Source organism: Piliocolobus tephrosceles, chromosome Y, assembly GCF_002776525.5.
Source record: "Piliocolobus tephrosceles isolate RC106 chromosome Y, ASM277652v3, whole genome shotgun sequence".
Taxonomy (NCBI): Eukaryota; Metazoa; Chordata; class Mammalia; order Primates; family Cercopithecidae; genus Piliocolobus; species Piliocolobus tephrosceles.
In genome coordinates this window covers 5,682,754-5,703,802 of record NC_045456.1, presented here as the reverse complement: position 1 = coordinate 5,703,802, position 21,049 = coordinate 5,682,754, and the positions used below count along the sequence as shown (strand labels likewise).

The 21,049-nt window shown below is 38.7% G+C and overlaps 1 protein-coding gene across 1 annotated transcript in view; it reads left to right on the top strand.

Moving 5' to 3' along the window:
* SCML2 (Scm polycomb group protein like 2) overlaps positions 1-19,058 on the top strand; it is a 22,305-nt gene extending 3,247 nt beyond the window's left edge. The window contains exons 2-7 of the mRNA XM_026449808.1: positions 1,871-2,111; positions 3,109-3,291; positions 12,028-12,141; positions 13,103-13,354; positions 17,675-17,826; positions 18,898-19,058. Coding sequence (XP_026305593.1) covers positions 1,871-2,111; positions 3,109-3,291; positions 12,028-12,141; positions 13,103-13,354; positions 17,675-17,826; positions 18,898-19,026 — 1,071 coding nt within the window. The 3' untranslated portion in view covers positions 19,027-19,058. The remainder of the gene's footprint in view (positions 1-1,870; positions 2,112-3,108; positions 3,292-12,027; positions 12,142-13,102; positions 13,355-17,674; positions 17,827-18,897) is intronic.
* Positions 19,059-21,049: the final 1,991 nt, after the last annotated feature.

Genomic DNA, 21,049 nt, shown 5'->3' with positions numbered 1-21,049 from the left:
TATCACAAGAAGAGAAAACCAAACACCGCATGTTCTCACTCATAGGTGGGAACTGAACAATGAGCTCACTTGGACTCGGGAAGGGGAACATCACACACTGGGGCCTATCATGGGGAGGGGGGAGGGGGGAGGGATTGCATTGGGGAGTTATACCTGATATAAATGATGAATTGATGGGTGCTGACGAGTTGATGGGTGCAGCACACCAACATGGCACATGTATACATATGTAACCTGCACGTTATGCACATGTACCCTAGAACTTAAAGTATAATAAAAAAAAAAAAAAAAAAAGAAAAAAACATCAGTCACTAAAACAGAAAAAATAAAAAAATAAAAAAAAAAAAAATTATCTCCCTTACACTGTCCTATTCCCTGGACTTTTTTTCCTTTTAATTGTTCTTTCCTGATTAAAAGTAAATTTAGTTTTTTAAAAATAGAAGTCACTTTAAAAATGATTGTTGTAACATATCTCATTTTTTTCAGTTTATTATTTCTGGTTTTTAATTAGCAGGAAAGACTAGCTGAATGGATATAACACAAAGGAGATAAAACATTGAAATCCTTATTTAGCTTCACTTGTATTCAGTAGAATTTGTCCATGCCATCAGCACCGTGGGTTGAATTTTTAATTGCTATTTCATTTCTGAAGGATAACATAGTCTTTCCTCTGGCTGTTGCCACAAAGTTGAATTGTATATTTCAACAGAGCAAAAGTGAGACTGATCAGTTTTCTTATACTAAATATAGACTATGTGTGTGTGTGAAAGTTTTGCAATATTAATTAATGGATTAAAAATAACGTGCTTCTTAGGGGAACAATTTATTTTATTTTTGGTAGTAATGTGGCCTCATGTTTTGTTTTTTTTTGTTTTTTGAGACAGTCTCACTTCATCACCCAGAGTGGAGTGCAGTGACGCGATCTTGGCTCACTGCAACCTCTCCCTCCCAGGTTCAAGCGATTCTTCTGCCTCAGCCTCCCAAGTAGCTGGGACCATAGGCATGTGCCACCACACCCAGATAATTTTTGTATTTTTAGTGGAGATGGGGTTTTGCTGTGTTGGCCAGGCTGGTCTCTAACTCCTGACCTGAGCTGATCCACCCTCCTCGGCCTCCCAAAGTGCTGGGATTATAGGCATGGGCAACTGCGTCCAGCTTCCCTCATGTTTTTATAGTGTATATTGATTTGCATTTGTTGATTCTCAGTAAAGAAAATTATTGGAAGTTGGCATTTATGTGATTATAGATGAATTGCTTCTGTATCATATGCTTTTATTATACTAAGGAAAGAGTTTATTTTAAAATTTTCTTCCGTGAATCTTGGTATATATAGAAGGAACATTTTTATTTTCTTAAAATTAATAAAATATTAATATATATCAATAGAACTTAACTGTTATGTATATCTTAAATTATTTGGTTACTTTAGAAAATATAATTGAGGTGCAGTATTGGTGATTTAAAAGAAATTCAGTTCAAAAAAGAGCATAGCAAGATGACCCGTTTTGAAAGGAAATTCTTGTACTGTGTATACAATTAAAAGATGAAAATATTCATCTGTCTTTGTGCCATTTTATATAATGTGGGAATGTATGAAGAATTGTTTTTGTGATGTTCCTAAAATGTCTGTAGGTTTTATATCATCAGTTTGGACAAGATTCTAAAAAATTGAGTAAACATTTTGATGGTTTCTTTGTGGGTTCATTATGAATGTATGGTTGCATGAATGTAAAAATATATTTGCCTACATATTTTTAGGTAACAGAAATGATCATTGATATTAACTATACTTAGGTTTTCTGTGAGTGAAGTGGCTAGTGGGATATAGTAATTGATTATGTAGTGTTTTCACAAAATTTCTTTTAATCAGTCTCATTGTTATGTCTGCATACGTATTTTTCCTCAAGTCTGTGTCTATGTAAACAAACATGGAAACTTTGGCCCTCACCTGGATCCTAAGAGAATCCAGCAGCTGCCTGACCACTTTGGCCCAGGCCCCGTGAATGTGGTGCTTCGCCGGATTGTGCAGGCCTGTGTGGATTGTGCCCTTGAAACTAAAACTGTTTTTGGATACCTGAAGCCAGATAATCGTGGAGGAGAAGTGATAACTGGTATACTTACCTAATACATTGTCTAATTCAGGCCCTCCCCTCCCTTCTTCTCTTCCCCCTTCCCTCCTCCCCCCTCTCTTCCCCCTCCCCCTCCCCTTCCTCTTCTTCTTTCTTCCTTCTTCTTCTTTTTTTAGAACAGGATCTCACTCTGTCACCCAGGCTGAAGTACAGTGGTGTGATCTTGGCTCACTGCAGCCTCCACCTCCCAGGTTCAAACGATTCTCTCACCTTAACCTCCTGAGTAGCTGGGATTATAGGCATGTGCCACCATGCCTGGCTAACTTTTGTATTTTTAGTAGAGACAGGGTTTTGCCATGTTGCCCGGGCTGGTCTTGAACTCCTGGCCTCATGTGATCTGCCCACCTTGGCCTCCCAGAATGCTGGGATTACGGGTGTGAGCCACTGCACTTAGCCTGTAATATTTATTATATTAGTATAATAGAATATTTATAGGAGTTATATATTTATAGACTTTAAGCCCTGGTTTGAAAAGTTTACTTTTAAAATGGACAAATGATGTCAGAATAATGTAAATTGGGACAAAAGTCACAGATTCTTCATTTTACATGCTGTGTTAAGCTCACTATAGGCAGAGTACCTTGGTTGATAATATGTTTTATCTATAAGAAGCTCTAAATAAAAATGCGACTCAAGAAGTCATTAAGCAAGAAGATACAGTTGGTAGCTGTGATCAGACACCACAACATTCATCCCCATGGAATATTTGGAATAGAAGGAAGTGTTACATAGATCAGTGAGTTTCTGTTGTTGTTGTTGTTGACTTAAGAATATTTTCAAATGAGAATGTTTTTACCAATACAGGCTATTGTGTTTGAATGAGAGGAGCTTTTGTAATTTAAGATTATTCCTTTATGAATTACAAAAACCACAAATTAGACTTATAATACCTTTCCTAAAGTGATGATTTTTTAAAAAATTAGTGTTGTATTTCTCATCTCTCTGAGATTACTCTTGACATCCTTTTTTTCCCCAATAGCCTCCTTTGATGGGGAAACTCATTCCATCCAGCTCCCTCCAGTGAACAGTGCATCATTTGCTCTTCGCTTTCTTGAGAACTTCTGCCACAGTCTGCAGTGTGATAACCTTTTGAGTAGCCAGCCTTTTAGTTCTTCCAGGGGTCATACTCACAGCTCTGCAGAGCATGATAAAAATCAGTCAGGTGAGAGAAAATGTAAACTCTTATACTTCTGTTTAACTTGAGAATCTTGTATAATTGTTTTTCCTTGTGTTCTCCTCAAAGTAAACATTTTAGCCACAGTGAACTAATTAGAAATGTATAACATGTAGTTGTTTTTGTTCATTCAAAGTAGGAGAGTAATTTCTTGTATTCATAATGAACTTGAGAATCAAAGCCCATGGATTACTTACGTTTGGCTTCATTGTGACTACCTCACAGAGTTAAACATTCTCTATTAGACTGAAGTATGGCTTTAAAGTTACTGACCTTTATAATCCTAAGAAGTTAGCAAAGCATGTTGAGCCCATTGGCTATAAAGATTTTGTTGCAGTCATCAAGGTTTGACAAATGATGATGCGGTTTTGTTGTTGTTTTTTGAGACAGAGTCTCGCTCTGTCACCCCAGGCTGAAGTGTGGTGGCGCAATCTCAGCTCACTGCAACCTCCGCCTCCCGGATTCAAGCGATCCTCCTGTCTTAGCCTCCTGAGTAGCTGGGATTACAGGCACCCACCACCATGCCCAGCTAATTTTTGTATTTTTAGTAGAGACAGAGTTTTGCCATGTTGGCCAGGCTGGTCTTGAACGCCTGACCTTAAGTGATCCTCCCACCTTGACCTCCCAAAGTGCTAGGATTTACAGGCGTGAGCCTCATACCCAACCTGTGATATGCTTGGATTTGACATTTGAACCATGGTTGCTTCTCTTCCATAAGAACCCCAAACTGATGCCTGAATGAGAGGGTAGGTATAAGATAGCCCTGTAGAACCAAAAGCGGGTTTCTTGCTTCTGATCCCTAAAGCAAGAAAGCTCTTCCAGGTTTTATGCAAGTGCTCTTTGCTTTTTGAGAGCGGTTTGTCTCTTTTTCATGTGACTTATGAAAGCTAACTATGTTTTACCGATCATGGCAGGATTGTATGTGGGTCTTTCAAGAGTAGCAGAGCTACTCAGCAGAGTAGCTGAGATTCTCAGGTGTTACTGCCGCATGGTTTTCTGGCCAGGTGCTGCTGATTCTGGAAATACAGAGTACCATCAGACTATCTTTTTAAGTCCAGGGATTCTAATTAACGTGCCACTCAAGTGTGAAGCGTGGGTACCATGTCTCTAGCTACTACTTTTTTTTTCTGGTCCTCCTGGTTACCCACACCCTTCTCCTCTACTTCAGTGACACCTCTCATATCCATCCCCTTTTTTTCCATTTCCTTGTTACTACCCTGCTTCAGACGGTACTAACCCCTTCTCTGGTTTAGTAAAGCAGGCTCCTAACTGGAATCCTCTTTCCAGTTTCTCCCCTCTGGTGTAGCTGTCCAGTGAGTCTCTTTGAAATAAAGGTATGATACTGTGACATGCTTGCAAAAGTGTTCATGGAGAAGCAGTGGCATGGAGAGCACAGGTGTTGGAGTTTGTCTGACCTGGGTTCCAATCCTGGCCTTGTAATCTCTATGCTGGAAGAGTGTAAAGTCTGACCGGCCTACATTTTAATTCATTTCCTGCTGTTAACTAGCTATGTGCCCATAGACAAAGTACTGAGCCTCTCTAGTTCTCAGTTTCCTTATCTGCAAAGTGGATACCTCTTTAGTTGTGAAATTGAAAGAAAGTATTTGTAAATTCTTAACCTGCATTATGCCTGGCATGAAGTAGGAGCAATAAAAGCTAGCTGTCAGAACTAGGGGGAAGAGGAAGAGTGAAGTTTCATGTTTACATGTGATATTATCCTTTTTTTTTTCCTTCTTCGGGAGAGGTAGGAGGTCATCAAAAATGGTCGGAAATTTGGAAGATGGCTAGAAAGGGAAGGGCCACCTGTGTGGGAAGAGGGGTGTCTGTGTATTGATAGGTTTTCTGTTTCCAAGAGTAATGTAGGGAAAAATATGAGTTGGAGATGCTGAGAGTACAATTTCCTGATTTCTCACTCTGTTGCCCAGGTTAGAGTGCAATGACACCATCTCGGATTGCTGCAACCTCCGCCTCCTGGGTTCAAGCAATTCTCTTGCCTCAGCCTCCCAAATAGCTGGGGTTGCAGGTACCTGCCACCATGCCTGGCTAATTTTTGTATTTTTAGTAGAGGTGGAGTTTCACCTTGTTGACCAGGCTGGTCTCAAACTCCTGGCCTCAAGTGATGCTTCCACCTTGGCCTCCCAGAGTGCTGGGATTACCGGCCTGAGCCACCATGCCAGGCCCAATTTCCTGATTTCTTACACAAAGTATTAAGAATGCCAGTAATTTACAAAACCCCATTCTTTGAAAGATTTTAAAGAAAATGTAATTCTTCTTTAAATTGAACACAGAATGTTTGAATTTTCAGATTAATCCAATAATAATAGGTAACTATTTGAAAAAGTACACTGAATAATCCACATATTTTACATTATTTTAAGGGTTATTAATTTTCTCTCACAGAAAGCTTAATTTAGCCATTTGAAAGTGGCTTTGAGTTGGAACTCTTAGGTTTTTCTTAAGTCAGTTTGTAGTTAAAGAAGTTGCATGTAAATGTTATGAGGTTGGTTATTACTAAGATTTCATGTCTAGTATCCCATTTCTCTTACATTTTTTAAAATAAGGGACTCAAAAATAGTTTAAAATAGAGTGCTCTTCTTAGGAGACTTTGATTCTGACCAATCTTGTGTTTGCACATTTTAGCAGTAATTTTAAAGACATTTTACTGAAGTATAGTATACATAGAGAAAATTGTACATGGAATGTAGCTTGATTAATTTTCATGCCTGTATAACCAGTCCCTGGTTGGAAAAGTAGCTATTACTAGTACCCTAGAAGCACTGCTAATGTGTCAAACCCCCTTTCATCCACTACTACCCCTCACTTCGCACATGGATACCTACTGCCCTGACTTCTAGTACCATGTATTACTTTTGCCTGTTTTTGAACTTTATAGAAATGGAATTATACACCATTTACTCTTGTGCCTAGCTTTTTTGGCCCATCATTATGTTTGTAAGATTCATCTGTATTGTTGCATATAGTTCATTCTTATTGTTGTATAATGTTCTGTTGTATAAATATGCTACCGTGGTGTGTATCCATTTGAGTGCTTTCTGTTTTGTGCCCTTATAAGTAGTGTTATGTTTTGTACTCTTATAAGTAGTATTATCATGAACATTCTATACACGTCTTTCTGTTCCTGTATCTACCTTGGAGGGAATTGCTAGGTCACAAGAAATGCATAGATTAAGCTTTAGTAGGTACTGCCAAACAGTTTTTCAAAGTGGTTGCCTCAATTTACTTTCCTATCAGCTCTCTGCTTTTTAAAATAGATTATAATTCTCAGGTGAAATTTTTTATTTGATCTTTTCTGTCCATTTTTCCTGTTTTCATGAACATATTCATCAAAATTGCATTATAGTCTTTGTCTACTGACACCAGTAGTTTTTCTGTCAATCGTTGGTTATATGGTCTTACTTCTTTGCATGTTTACCACTATTTTTTGGTATGTGGGACATTGTATATAAAAGATCTGTGGAAGCTCCAGATTTCTACCTTAAAAAGTTTCCTCTTTTTTAAGCAGAAAGAAGGAGGGCTCATTCCATTCAGTGATTGAACTGGGTTGGGGCTGAATAGCAGTTTTAATAAGATTCAGTCTATCTCCTGATTCCTCGCTATTCTTCAGGTGTTACTTTCCCAGGCTTTTGATTGAGAACCTGGGAATTCCCTAGCTCCTTAACCTTGAAAGACTATGGGGAATTGTACTTCCCTCCTTCAGAGGTTTGCTGCTCAGCTCTTCAGCCTTCTTCCTCATGTATTATCACAACTTCGCACTTGTGTTTAGGTGGCTTGTGTGTTTGAGCTAGACCTCTTCACCCCGGTGGGTCTTTATTTCTTAAGCATCATGAGACTGTGAGAGATTTCAGCGTGCCTTTTAAGAGTTTTTAGCCTAACTCCCCAGCTTCCTGTATAGCTCCAGAACTTGGCAAATGTCCCATGGGGGAAAACCAGCTATGAGTTTGAGTTTCTGATTTGTCACTCCAGCTGTGTGAAGCTGCTAAATCTTTTTTGATTTATTTTTGCCTAGTTATAGCCCTCTGCCTGTGTCAAGTTCTATTTTCAGTGTAGTGCCAAGAGTCAGCAAATTCCTACAGGGAAAAAATATGACGAGATCTTCAGTTTAGACTAGAATGGTTCTTCCCCCTCTGGAATTTGATTTCATTAGTTCCTATGACTGCTATACCTTGAGGATCTTATAATAACTTTATTGAGATATAATTCACATACCATAATTTCACCCTTTTAAAAGTACACAATTCAATATTTTTTAGTGTATTCACAGAGTTGTGCAGTCATCACCACTATCTTCATCACCCCCAAAAGAAATCCCATACCTGTTAACTATCATCCCTCAATGTCTTTTCTCCCTCACCACTGGAAACTATTTATTGACTTTCTGTCTTTATGGATTTTCCTATTCTAGACATTTCATGTTAATAGAATCATATAATATGCAGTCTTTGTGTGTGGCTTCTTTCACTTAGCATAGTGTGTTTTTTTGTTTGTTTTGTTTTTTGAGACGGAGTCTCGCTCTGTTGCCTAGGCTGGAATGCAGTGGTGTGATCTCGGCTCGCTGCAGCCTCTGCCTCCTGGGTTCAAGGGTTCAAGCGTTCAAGCGATTTTCCTGCCTCAGCCTCCTGAGTAGCTGGGACTACAGGTGCCCACCACCACACCCGGCTAATTTTTGTATTTTTAGTAGAGACAGGTTTCACCACATCATCCAGGCTGGTCTCAAATTCCTGACCTCAAGTGATCCGCCCATCTTGGCCTTTCAAAATGCTGGGATTACAGGTGTGAGCCACCGTGCCCACCCTATGTTTACAAGGTTCACCCATGTGGAAGCATGTATCAGTGCTTCATTCCTTTTTATGGCTGAATAATATTCTGTTGTATGGCTATATTGTATTTTGTTTATCCATTTATCAATTGATGCACTTCTGGATTGTTTCCAGTTTTTGGCTATTAGGAATGCTGCTGCAGTGAACATTTGTATGTAAGTTTTTGTGTGGATACATGTTCTCTCGGGTACAAACCTAGGTGTGGAATTGTTGGGTCATATGGTTAACTCTGTTTAACTTGATGAGGACCTGACAGACTTTTCCACAGAGGCTATACCATTTTACATTTCCATCAGCAGTGAATGAGGTTTCAATTTCTCCTTGTAAACACCTGTTATTGTCCATCTTTTTTATTATACCCATTCTAGCAGGTGCGAAATGGTATCTCATTATGGTGTGATTTGCATTTTTCCAGTAGTTGATGATGAGCATCTTTTCTTGTGCTTTTTGGCCATTTGTATATCTTTGGAGAAATGTCTGTTCGAATCCTTTGTCCATTTTTAATTGGTTTCATTTTTTATTGTTGAGTCATAAGAGTTCTTTGTATATTCTAGATACAAGTCCTATATCAGGTATATGCTTTACATATATTTTATCCCATTCTTTGGGGTTGTCTTTTAACTTCCTACTTTTTTCTCTCTCTCTCTTTTTTTTTTTTTTTGCGACGGAGTCCTGCTCTGTCACTCAGGCTGGAGTGCAGTGGCGTGATTTTGGCTCACCGCAGCCTCTGCCTCCCAGTTTCAAACAATCCTCTCACCTCAGCCTCCAGAGTGCTGGGACTACAGGTGTGTGCTCCCACACTTGGCTAATTTTTGTATTTTTAATAGAGATGAGGTGGCATGGTTTGACTGTGTCCCCACCCAAATCTCATCTTGAATTATAGTTCCCATAATCCCCACATGTCATGGGAGGGACCTAGCAGAAGGTAATTGAATCATGGGGGCAGTTACCCTCATGCTGTTCTTGTGATAGTGAGTGAGTTCTCATGAGATCTGATGGTTTTAGAAGGGGCTTTCCCTGCTTTGCTCTGCACTTCTGCCTGCTGCCATGTAAGACGTGCCTTTGCTCCTCTTTTGCCTTCTGCCATGATTGTGAGTCCTCCCCAGCCATGTGGAACTGTGAGTCTATTAAACCTCTTTTTCTTTATAAATTACCCAGTCTCAGGTATGTATTAGCAGCATGAGAATGGACTAATACACTGGCCTTTTTTTAGTTCTTTAGACATGATTTTCATTTTTTAGTTCCTTGAATATATTTATAATAGCTGATTTAAAGTATTTGTCTAGGTCGGGTGCAGTGGCTCACGTCTGTAATCCCAGAACTTTGGGAGGCCAAGGCGGGACGATCACTTGAGGCCAGGAGTTTGAGACCAGTCTGGCTAACATGGCGAAACCCTCTCTCTACTAAAGATACAAAAATTAGCCAGGTGTGATGGCACGTGCCTATAATCCCAGCTGCTTGGGAGGCTGAGGCACGAGAATCATTTGAACCTGGGAGGCAGAGGTTGCAGTGAGCTGAGATCATGCCATTGCACTCCAGCATGGGCAACAGAGTGAGACCGTGTCCCAAAATAAAGTATTTGTCTAGTAAGTCCAATGTCTGGACTTCCTCAGGGACAGTTTCTGTTAACTGATTTTTTTCCTTTTGTATGGACCATATTGTTTCTTCACATGTCTCATTTTTTTTGTTGTTGAAAACTGGACATTTAAAAATCATATAATATGGCAACTCTGGAAATCAGATTCCCTTCTCCCTAGGGTTTGTTGTTGTTGCTGGTGCTGTTTAGTGACTTTTCCTGGACTAATTCTGTAAAGGCTGTATTTCTTTGTTAAGAGTGGTCACTGAAGTCTGCTTGGTTAGCTTAATGTGGTTAATGATTGGGTAGAAATTTCCTTAAATACCTGGAACCAGTGTATCTCCCAGCCTTGGCCAAGGGGTGTGTGTTGGGACATAACATCAGTGCTCCAAGAGGCAGCTTGTAAGTCGACTTTGTGCAGAGCCTCAAGGTCAGCCAGAGATGAAAGATTAGGGTGTTCTCGTGTCTTTCCTGGGCATGCATATATACATCCGAGCACATGCATGTGAACTACCTAGATTCCCAGGAATATGTCTGTGTTTTTCAAAGTCTCCTAGGGGGCATCTTATACCCAGTTTTTCCTTTTAAGCTTTTTGGCCAGCCTATTGTTAGCCCTGACTGGTAATATGGTCTCAGGCAGCTGCAAAGTTAAACAGTTGCCGCCATTTCCCCCCATCAGATGCCCTGGATATGGGGTTGTTCACATAGAACAAGCTGTAATTTAGGTCAAATAAAGACAAACCCTGAAAAGGAGCTTTTCAGTGAGCTTCAAGCCTGGTCTAAGTGATAGTTCTCTGGGCATGGGGCTTTTGGAGAGCTCCAAAACCATTATGTCCCCATCCAGTGACTATTGCATGGCTGTTTTTCACACCTGCCGTAGTTGTGAAGTGTTGGTTTTCAAGGCTACTGTGAAAATGGGGTTAGGGGGATTATATTAGGGCAAGTTAAAATGCCATAGAATTTGCTGTTTTTTTCTGAGATCCATTCATTTTTCTTAAACACTTTGGATTGTGGGAAGTCTTTAATTTCCAGAGTTTTGAAAAAGTTAGTTTTTATAGTTGTTGCCACTGTTTTCAATGTATTTATGAAGGAGTAGATTTTTGGAGGTCTTTGATCAGTCATCCTGGAAGTGCTTCTCTGATAATTTAAAAAATACTTTGTAAATTACCTGGCTTTTCCTAGTTATCTCTGTAGGAACACTTTCCTCCCTTAGCCTTATTACAATACCCAGAAGCAGAAGTCGAGTCACTTTTATATTTGTTTCAGCCCCAAATAGTAGAGCATACCCAGCTTCGTAAACTTTTCATAAAGCATTAGTACATTACATATAAATGATAAAGACGTTTTCTAATCTTACCGAGATTCTGAGGGAAATGAACATTTATAGAAAACTATATTTTAGAACTCGAATTTTCCATATTAAGTTGGTATGAAAAGCCAATTATTTATTTCCTTAGAATTTAATGTCTTAATTAATTGTAGAAATTTGAGATATGTTTTGCCTGTTGGTTTTATAGTCCGTTATTAAAAATAAAACTAAAGTGGTAAGAGCTCTACCGGACTCATTGGGATTCACTGAGTAACTAGATTGAACTAAAGGTTACTCATAACATTTTGAGCAGCATGCCTGGCCCTCAGCCGAAATTTTGAACCAGATGAAGTTTGACTTTGATACTCATTGCAATCTTTCTTCTCTTTTGAGGTGTACTATCAGACTTTTAAGATTTTTCTTATACCTTATTTGTCCTTTTAGTTAGAGGTTAAATCAGGATATTTGTTGATACTTAGGGTATAATTGATGATTAAAGCTGTCTTTACTTTCAGGATCATGTTTTACAGAGTGGTCCTTTAGGTAGAAGTGCGTTTGGTTGAATGATAAGTAAGCAGTAGACTTGTTTTAAGGGTAGCTCTAAGCCAGGATTGTTACTTAACAAAATGGATGTTCATTATACCATATCTTTTATTTAATTTCTCTGAAGTTTTAACTCCTCCTGCTCATGGGAGCAATTTTCCCAGGCCATTTTAGACACATTTTAATGGGTTGCCTCACTGCCTTGTGAGATATTTAGAGAGATCTGATAACCCCATATTAAGAGTTAAATGCTTTTAACTCTTGAATATTATTTCAGTGAAAATATAAAATAGGATGAAATAGACACATGTTATTCAAGAACATCAAATAATTGAGAAGTTGTCAATGAAGGTATTGTAGGCAAATGATGTAGAAACAAGTGTTTCATGCTGATGATATGAAAATGCTTGAGTATATTAGTTCGTTATAACAGACAACTGTTTTTTCTTTGAGAACAGCAAAAGAAGATGTAACAGAAAGGCAAAGCACCAAACGATCTCCTCAGCAATCTGTACCATATGTTGTTCCTCTCTCTCCTAAGCTCCCCAAAACAAAGGAGTATGCATCTGAAGGTAAATAGCATTTACACCTCCCAGGATTGGGAAGAAATGTTTCTCTGCTACCACTTGTGTATACTCTTGGGGTGGTAGTATTGGAGGTAGAGAGGTAAATTTGCCTAAATAAGTTTGGCAGTTAGGCTACTACTTGGACAGCTTTGTTGAACACTTCATTCCCTTCAGAAGTGCACGGCTGTTATTTCTCCATAGAAAAAAAAATTATAATAACCTAATAACCTTTTTCCTTCACTTTTGTTTTGCTAAAAATTGGTAGAAAGAAGAATAGAAAAACCTGCTGCCTTTCTCCAGAGAATGTGTTAACTGCCCAAGTAGTAAACAAATGTTAGAAACCAACTGTATGATCATATTATAACAAATAGTAATGAAGAACTGCATTTCTAAAAACAAATGCTATAGTGAGGTGTTTATAGTCTTGGTGGCAAGACTGGCAAATGATAGTAAGTTACTATGAAAAATATAGGTGATATGGAATCACTTTGGACTGTAGGACAATGTCCATTAATATAAATGCCAAGGAAGGCCAAGTTGGGTGGATCATCTGAGGTCAGGAGTTCGAGACCAGCCTGGCCAACATGATGAAACCCTGTCTCTACTAAAAAAAAAAAAAACCCCAAAAGATTAGCCGGGCATGGTGGCAGGCACCTGTACTCCCAGCTACTCGGGAGGCTGAGGCAGGAGAATCGCTTGAACCCAGGAGGTGGAGGTTGCAGTGAACCAAGATTGCGCCACTGCACCCCAGCCTGGGCAACAAGAGCAAAACTCTGTCTCAATCAATCAGTCAATCAGTGCATGCATCCATACCAAGGAGAGGATAGCCATGAACTTTGTGTTAGAGCATTGTGGTTCAGTATAGCACAAGTTAAGTGAACTTGCTAGGGATGAAATTTTTTACCTTTTAGTAGTATTTGAATTGTAAGTCTATTGAAGATAGCCTCCTTTGTCTTTTTCCCTGTAGAACCATTGTTTGCTGGGAGAAATGCCATTCCCAAAGAGGAAAATCTTTCAGAAGATTCTAAGAGCTCATCACTAAATTCAGGAAATTGTTTGAGTCCTGCCTGTAGAAATCCTATGTATATTCATACTTCAGTCTTCCAGGATTTTTCTCAAAGTGTGCCAGGCACCACAAGTTCACTACTAGTTGGGGACAAATCATCCCCCAAGAGCATTCCCCATGAAGTTAAATTCCAAATGCAGAGGAAAAGTGAAGGTATGTTCAAAAATAGTGGCTCTCAATGTGTTTGTCTTTTGCCTTGAGATTTTCATACCTAACAGCATCCCCTGAGAGTATCACATTGGAGAAAGTGCTAAAATTTGGGAGGCTGAGTCCTCCCTTTCACATCACTGTCAGGTCAGACCATTATGGATCCTCCAATCCTCTTGACAGCACAGAACTGTCTCTGGGGATCTGGATCACCAACCATGTCTCTGATAGAGACTTCTCAGATGAGTAGTGCTTGAGCAGTTGTAATTTATCATTTGCTTGGGTACTGTCTGGACTCACAAACCTCTCATGACTCTGAGGCCTGGAAAGACAGTCCCTCTCCTTTCTGTTGTACACTTTTCTTAGTCTCTCTTGAGACCTTTCCTGGCCTTAGCCTGTGTTGACTCCTGGATTCGGGCTGGCATCTTGTTACCACAGCCACACCATTTCCTCATTCTCTACATCCTTCCTCAGACCCACCAGGAAGACATGACGTGTATAAGTAGGGCAACATCCTGTTGCCATTTAGAAAGAGCCAAAACAGGTCGGGTGCGGGGTGGCTCACGCCTGTAATCTTAGCACTTTGGGAGGCCGAGGCGGGCAGATCACCCGAAGTCGGGAGTTCGAGACCAGTCTGACCAACATGGAGAAACCCTGTCTCTACTAAAAATAAATACAAAATTAGCCAGGCATGGTGGTGCTGCATGCCTGTAATGCCGGCTACTCGGGAGTCTGAGGCAGGAGAATCGCTTGAACCCGGGAGGCAGAGGTTGCAGTGAGCCGAGATTGCGCCATTGCATTCCAGCCTAGGCAGCAAGAACAAAACCCCGTCTCAAAAAAAAAAAAAAAGAAAGAAAGAGCCAAAACAGCCTTCAATGTGCAAAGAGGGCTAATACCCTGTACCTTTGAAGGATTAAGGGTGCAGGAGAGTGAGGTTGGGAATAAGTGTCTTGTCCTTTTTCTCCAGGTAGGAACGTAGGCGAGGTTGAGGAGTGTAGGAAGTGGGAACCCTTGCCTTTGATCATGGGTGTTATCTATGGGCAACCACACTGTGCACACCCCATGACACATTTAATGTTGTCAGCCCCATCCCTTCTGGAGATTTTAGAGTGACATGGTTTGCAGTGTCTAACAATAGATGCTTATTCCATAAGGGCTAGTATACCCTGCATTTTCAAGTATTTTCACAAAGTTTGACCTTTTGAAGATAGGCCTTCAGTATAAGATTACTTCTAATGCTGAGTATCTCACTTGGAAATGTATGTCAAACACTGTTGTGCTAAGGTAGCCAGTATTGGGGCTTCAGAAGGCTGGCTTCTGGTCTTCTTAGGAATGTAGAGACTAATAGTAATAACATTGCTTTCTAGTAATTTACTTACTGGTAATAGAAATAATCATCATCTTCATCACTATCTGACATATGCCAGGCATATAATATTTCATATGGCCTCCTACATTATACTGTTACAACAATTCCTTGAAATGTAGGTGCTGGCAAGCATTTTCAGGTGAGAAATTTGAAGTCATTTGGCTGAGGTCCCTCAGCTAAAAAGTGGCTGGGCTAGTCCTTGAACTCAAACACTCTGACTCCAGGGTTGTACTCTTAACTTCTGTAGTACTTACATCTCCCAAGAACAGATACTTATTTCCATTAGAAACTGTCTAGAGGTGCCATTACTATTATTTTTGAGGCATTTGAACTGTTACCTAGAGCTGATTCCACTCCTGACAGCCAGTGATGCTCACACAATTTCCTGTCCTGCCTTGTCCCATTATTCGAATGAAAAATATTGCTGATCTTTATTATAGGAAAGAAATCCAGTGATGTCGGAGGGAATCAGATCACTTTCATACTTTCATTATACTTATTCTATAAATATTTATTGATATGCCAGTGTATATAAGACAGAGCCGTTCAGGAGAAAAGCATGACTGGACTTTGATTGTTTTTCACATGATTAGTTTGTTTCATGTAATTATTTGAATAACAGTAATGTAATGGTTGCAAACTTCTCTGATTGTTTTGAAGGTGTAGGCCCAATTAAATTATATTTTCATAATAGACTAAAAATAGAAAATCTTATGGTTTTATTTTTAGTATAAAATTTATTTTATACCCCAAATCATATCTTTTTACATATAGTTTATCTGCAGTAAACTGTAAAACTAGTTACATGTTATTCAAAACATAAATGTACCAGATTATGACAGAAACCAGAAATTCCACAAAAATATAAGTTAAATTAGAGATATGATTAACTTTGCCAATGATTTTTTTCATGTTACATTGTATCTTTGTTGAGTTAAAGGAGATAATGTTTCTGTCTAAATTGTCAGAATGCCTTAGGCACAGCGTGGTCTACACCGTCATCATTTTTACTTGGGTCGATACAGCCCAGCAGAATTTCTCTGTAGATATGGCCAACATTTTTTTCTCTGAGTGAAGGGGACAATATATTTTGGTATAGAGTTTTTATTTCACATCATCATTGTGATGTTGGAAAGAAATAAAATTCAGAGCTACACACAAAAAATTAACCACTATAAGTTCTTTTATTTTCTGTTTTTCTTTACCCTTCCCCTAGGTAAGTACTTAAAATGCTTCTAAAATGGCCATAGCCCAGAGGGTAGGAAAGAAAGGGTACTCCTTTGGCTAATTCACACACAAAAAACCATCTAATTTGTGTTGACGGTCCTTGGTTAGAGAAACAAATCTTCCTAGCTAAGTACAAAATTCACTTTAGTTATCACTGAAGTGAATTTTAGGGAGTTAAGGGCTCTGGTTGAGTAAATGAATACTTGTCAGGACACAGATTTCATCACAACTTAGTAAAGAGTGCAGCTAAGACCATTTGAGATATGAGCACTTAAATTGTTTCGTGTCTCAGTTATGTATTTTTTTAATGTATAAACCTTCAACCAAAATATCTATTACTATGCAATTAAACATGATAAAGGAATTAAATGTTAAAGTTATTTCTGACCTAGCTTAGCAGAAAATAATCTTGTTTTCTTCAAAATTCAGATAAGCGACCAGGCGCGGTGGCTCACGCCTGTAATCCCAGCACTTTGGGAGGCCAAAGCGGGTGGATCACGAGGTCAGGATATCGAGACCATCCTGGCTAACACAGTGAAACCCCATCTCTACTAAAGAATACAAAAAATTAGCCGGGCGTAGTGGCGAACGCCTATAGTCCCAGCTACTCGGGAGGCTGAGGCAGGAGAATGGCATGAACCCAGGAGGCAGAGGTTGCAGTGAGCTGAGATTGTGCCACTGCACTCCAGCCTGGGCGACAGACCAAGACTCCGTCTCAACAACAACAACAACAACAAAATTCAGATAAGCATTTAAGCCATGAGAGACAGGAATCTAAAGAGTAAAGTGATGCTAAAAATATTCTTATTGGATACATCAGAGAGATTTGGTAAAAGGACTATTTTGTTTATCAAAAATAATGGGGTTATTGAAATTATTTGATTAAAGTGAACACATTTAGGCAATTAGAAAACTAAATTTGGCTAGGCGTGGTGGCTCATGCCTGTAATTCCAGCAGTTTGGGGGCCTGAGGTGGGCAGATTGCTTGAGCCCAGGAGTTTGAGACCAGCCTGGGCAACATGGATAAATCCTGTCTGTACAAAAAATACAAAGATTAGCTGGGAGTGGTGGCATGTGTCTGTAGTCCCAGCTACTTGGGAGGCCAAGGTGGGAGGATCGCTTGAGCCCAAGAGGTCAACACTGCAGTGAGCCATGCTTGTGCCACTGCACTCCAGCCGTGATTGTGCCACTGCACTCCAGCCTGGGCAACAGAGTGAGACCCTGTCTCAAAAAAACCAAAACAGCAACAAAAATACAAAACAACCAAAAAAATAAAACCAACTGTAAATTTGGGGAATTTCCATCAGATTTAGCTAGTAAAATAAACCTAATCTAGACAGATAGATAGAGATTGAAATTCCTTGGAAGACTTAAGAGAGAAGTCATAGGTTAGATTAGATTAACCTAATTTTACCCAAGTAACAGATCTTTTGCTGTATTTGCTTGTGGCCAAAGAGGCCTTGGATTGCTTAGTCTGTTTTGTGATCTTTGAAGCTTTAAGGTAACTTCTGAACCTGCTTTTGTTGTTTGGGGGAGGTCAGATGGGATGCTCTTATGTAGCCATCCTCACATCATCTTTGTATAAGCTTTCACAGTTGGAGTCTTGAGACCTTGTTGGGGAACTTAACAGAAGGTTCCAGGAATGAGACCATTATTCCCTACCTAACATCTCTTCTTTCAGGATAATGATCAGGTCAAGTATGATTTGTCTTTTTTCCCCCCCATTGAAGCTCCAAGTTATATAGCTGTACCTGATCCCAGTGTCCTGAAACAAGGCTTCTCTAAGGACCCTTCAACCTGGTCTGTGGATGAAGTGATACAGTTTATGAAACATACAGATCCTCAGATATCAGGCCCCCTCGCCGACCTCTTCAGGCAACATGTAATGTATCTTTTGATCCGGTTTTCCTGCCGTAATGCCTTTGAATGACCTCTGTGCAGGCCCTTCATTTGGATGCTGTGTGGATGGTGGGGGAACCCTATCAACTGATTTTTCCATATGTGAGAAAGGTTATTTTTCCCAAGATATTAGTTCCTTAAATGGTAGATTAATGGTCTGTTCTTTAAGTGAGTATCCAGGTGCTTAAAATACAAACTGCTTCACCTTCTCAAGATACAATGATTCAGCATTGCAACTCTCAGGTGTACCTCCCCTTTGTAACGACAGATACAAGGATCCTCCCTGACCTGCTCCCAGCTCAGCGCCAGGACCACGAGTAGGAGGGGTTGACCACAGGCTATTACAGGGTGGCCTTCCTCCAGTGAATCCAGCAACTGTATAAGATTAAGTACATCCTTTTAAACAGGAACTCACAAATACCAAATAATATGCTTCCATAACATAAATTGGTTAAGGTAATAAAGAATTTTAGGAGGATGCCTTGTGACTATTAAGTAATATTTTCAGTGTTTTCTAACAAATCAAATGAGTGATCTATTATCTGAGGTACCCTTTTCACTATTGCAAGAAAATCAGTAATTAGTTTTAGCATCTAACCAGCTTCAGACAACTAACTGATTAGCCTTCAACATAATGACAACACTGTATAGCACATTTACAGTTTGCATTGATATTGACATATTCCTGGCCCTTCTCGGAAAGTTATTGATCATCTGAAATTCATTTCTATCATTAATAGTTTTTGACCCTTTGTCATAGATATGTTTAGTATTTTATTTAACACACAGTGTTTAAAGTCAGATTGTTGGATACTTGGGACATTTTTTGAAGATACAAGGTTAAATTTTCTTTTTCTAAACATTTAAACTAAATTCATAAATTATCAAATGATGCTTCACTATATAAATTATATTTTTAATAGTTTTCAGGAAATAAAGCATATTCAGAGAATATATATCCGGAGTATACAGCTGCTCTATTTTACATGTTCTTATGTATAAATAACTTGATATGAAAGCATTATTAATGAGTATGATTTCCTTCTCTCTGTAGGAAATTGATGGGAAGGCTCTGTTCCTACTCAAGAGTGATGTGATGATGAAGTATATGGGGCTGAAGCTGGGGCCAGCATTAAAGCTGTGTTACTACATTGAAAAACTTAAAGAAGGAAAATACAATTGAAAAAATTATGTGTAAGTTTAGATTGGACATAATTCTCAGGTGTACTGTTAACATTTTAATTTAAAAGTATTTCTCAGCAGTTTTTGTTTTGTAGACAGTTCCTATAAAAGTGTTTTATCAGAATTGCAGAATTGTATTAACAGTTCAGTCAACTTTTTTTTTTTTTTTTCCTGGAGTCACCAACCAGCCTCGGGAGGCACAGCCACCAGTCCCCCAGTCTACTTCTTTAAAAAGCATTTAACATGTTAGTATTGGCATATTCAAATTGACAGTTCTTTATGTCTTTTTAAATTTTCATTGTACAGTTTACAAATATACTTAATGTAGTTAACAGAGAAAAACCTTTGATTTTGGTTAATCTTTATATCTAGAACCAAAACAGCTAAATCCCAAAGGGGAAAATATCAGGGATTGACAACTTCTATAATTAAATCCATGAGAATTTTTCCTCCCCAGAGAATTTAAAGGTGCACCTGTAGATATCATCTTTTCTCGGATGTTTTGTGTCTGATACTTTGTGGTGTTCTGTTCATGTTCTATCAGTATATCTAGAAAGGGAATAGCCATATAAATTATTTTCCTTTTATTATTTCTCTGTATGTTGTATTTGATCATATTTAAAGGAAAAAAGCAAGCTTATAAAGCTTATAAGCTTTCATAAAGTGTTCTTAACCAGTTTTTGATAAATTTTTTAAATTATAGGATAGAATTGTCATTTTATGCAGGAGATATTTATACTACGAGGGTTGTTTGGATGGAGTAAGATTAAAATTTTTCAGTAAAATACCTATTATTTTAAAACTTTCTGTATTTTCACTAAGCTTGGACATTTAACTAGGCATTCTTTTCTTACATCTCTATATGAAGATACCAGTGTCCAAATTTTTTGAAGATATATATTATATGTGTTTATTCCTCATATGGTACTTTACCATATTTGTATATTGTTTTATACCTGTAGGTTTACACACAAGTAAATCTTCTTTTTTCTTGAATTTAATCTGGCACTTTGCACTGCCACAGAGGTAATGATGAACTGTGTATATAGTTAGATGTTTCGATTTCGTAAAAGATATATGTCCATCGTTTGCTATCACCAGTACCTCTCAGCTTACTCTTCAGGGGATATGAAACAATCTGTAGATTCCTTTCCATACAGGGAAGTTCTCTGTCCTATGCAATGTTTCTAATTAATTTGCTTAGTTCTGAGCCATTTATTCTGCTACACTTCGAAAGATATATTAGTTCAGACTTATTGTTTGGGGCTTTATTTTATTTTTTAATTTTTTTTTGAGATGGAGTTTCACTCTTGTTGCCCAGGCTGGAGTGCAATAGGCTCGATCTCGGCTCACTGCAACCTCTGCCTCCCTGGTTCCAGCAATTCTCCTGCCTCAGCGATTACAGGCATGCACCACCACGCCCAGCTAATTTTGTAGAGATGGGGTTTCTCCATGTTGGTCAGGCTGGTCTCGAACTGCTGACCTCAGGTGATCCGCCCACCTCGGCCTTGTAAAATGCTGGGATTACAGGCATGAGCCACCGTGCCCAGCCATGTTTGGGGCTTTATTTTATAAGTTAGAACTTTGAAGAGGAAATGGTGCTATATGTTTATTGTTATTACTTTGTGTAACTTTGATGTAACGTCTATAAGCTATGAGAATCAGTTATAAAAGTATTAGCCATTTGTTGTAAATGCCAATAAAATATTCACCAGGGGCAAGAATGTACATTTTCTTTTTAGAAAACCAAATGTACTTTAGACATGAATGCAACTATTTAAAGAATAGCTTCATTTATGTTATTCCTTATATGTCAAAAGATTCTTACTTAAACTTGGTCTTCTTTCAAGTTGTTTGTATGAAGATGCTGTACCGACTTGAACAGTCCTCAGGTGTTTACATAAATACTATGTTTTACAGTTTTCATATTTTAAAATATTAATAAAGTTAATTGCAACGATTCATTCAAAGCCTCAGGTGTGATTTTATTTACCGTTAACTGCATTACATTAAAGTGTGTATTT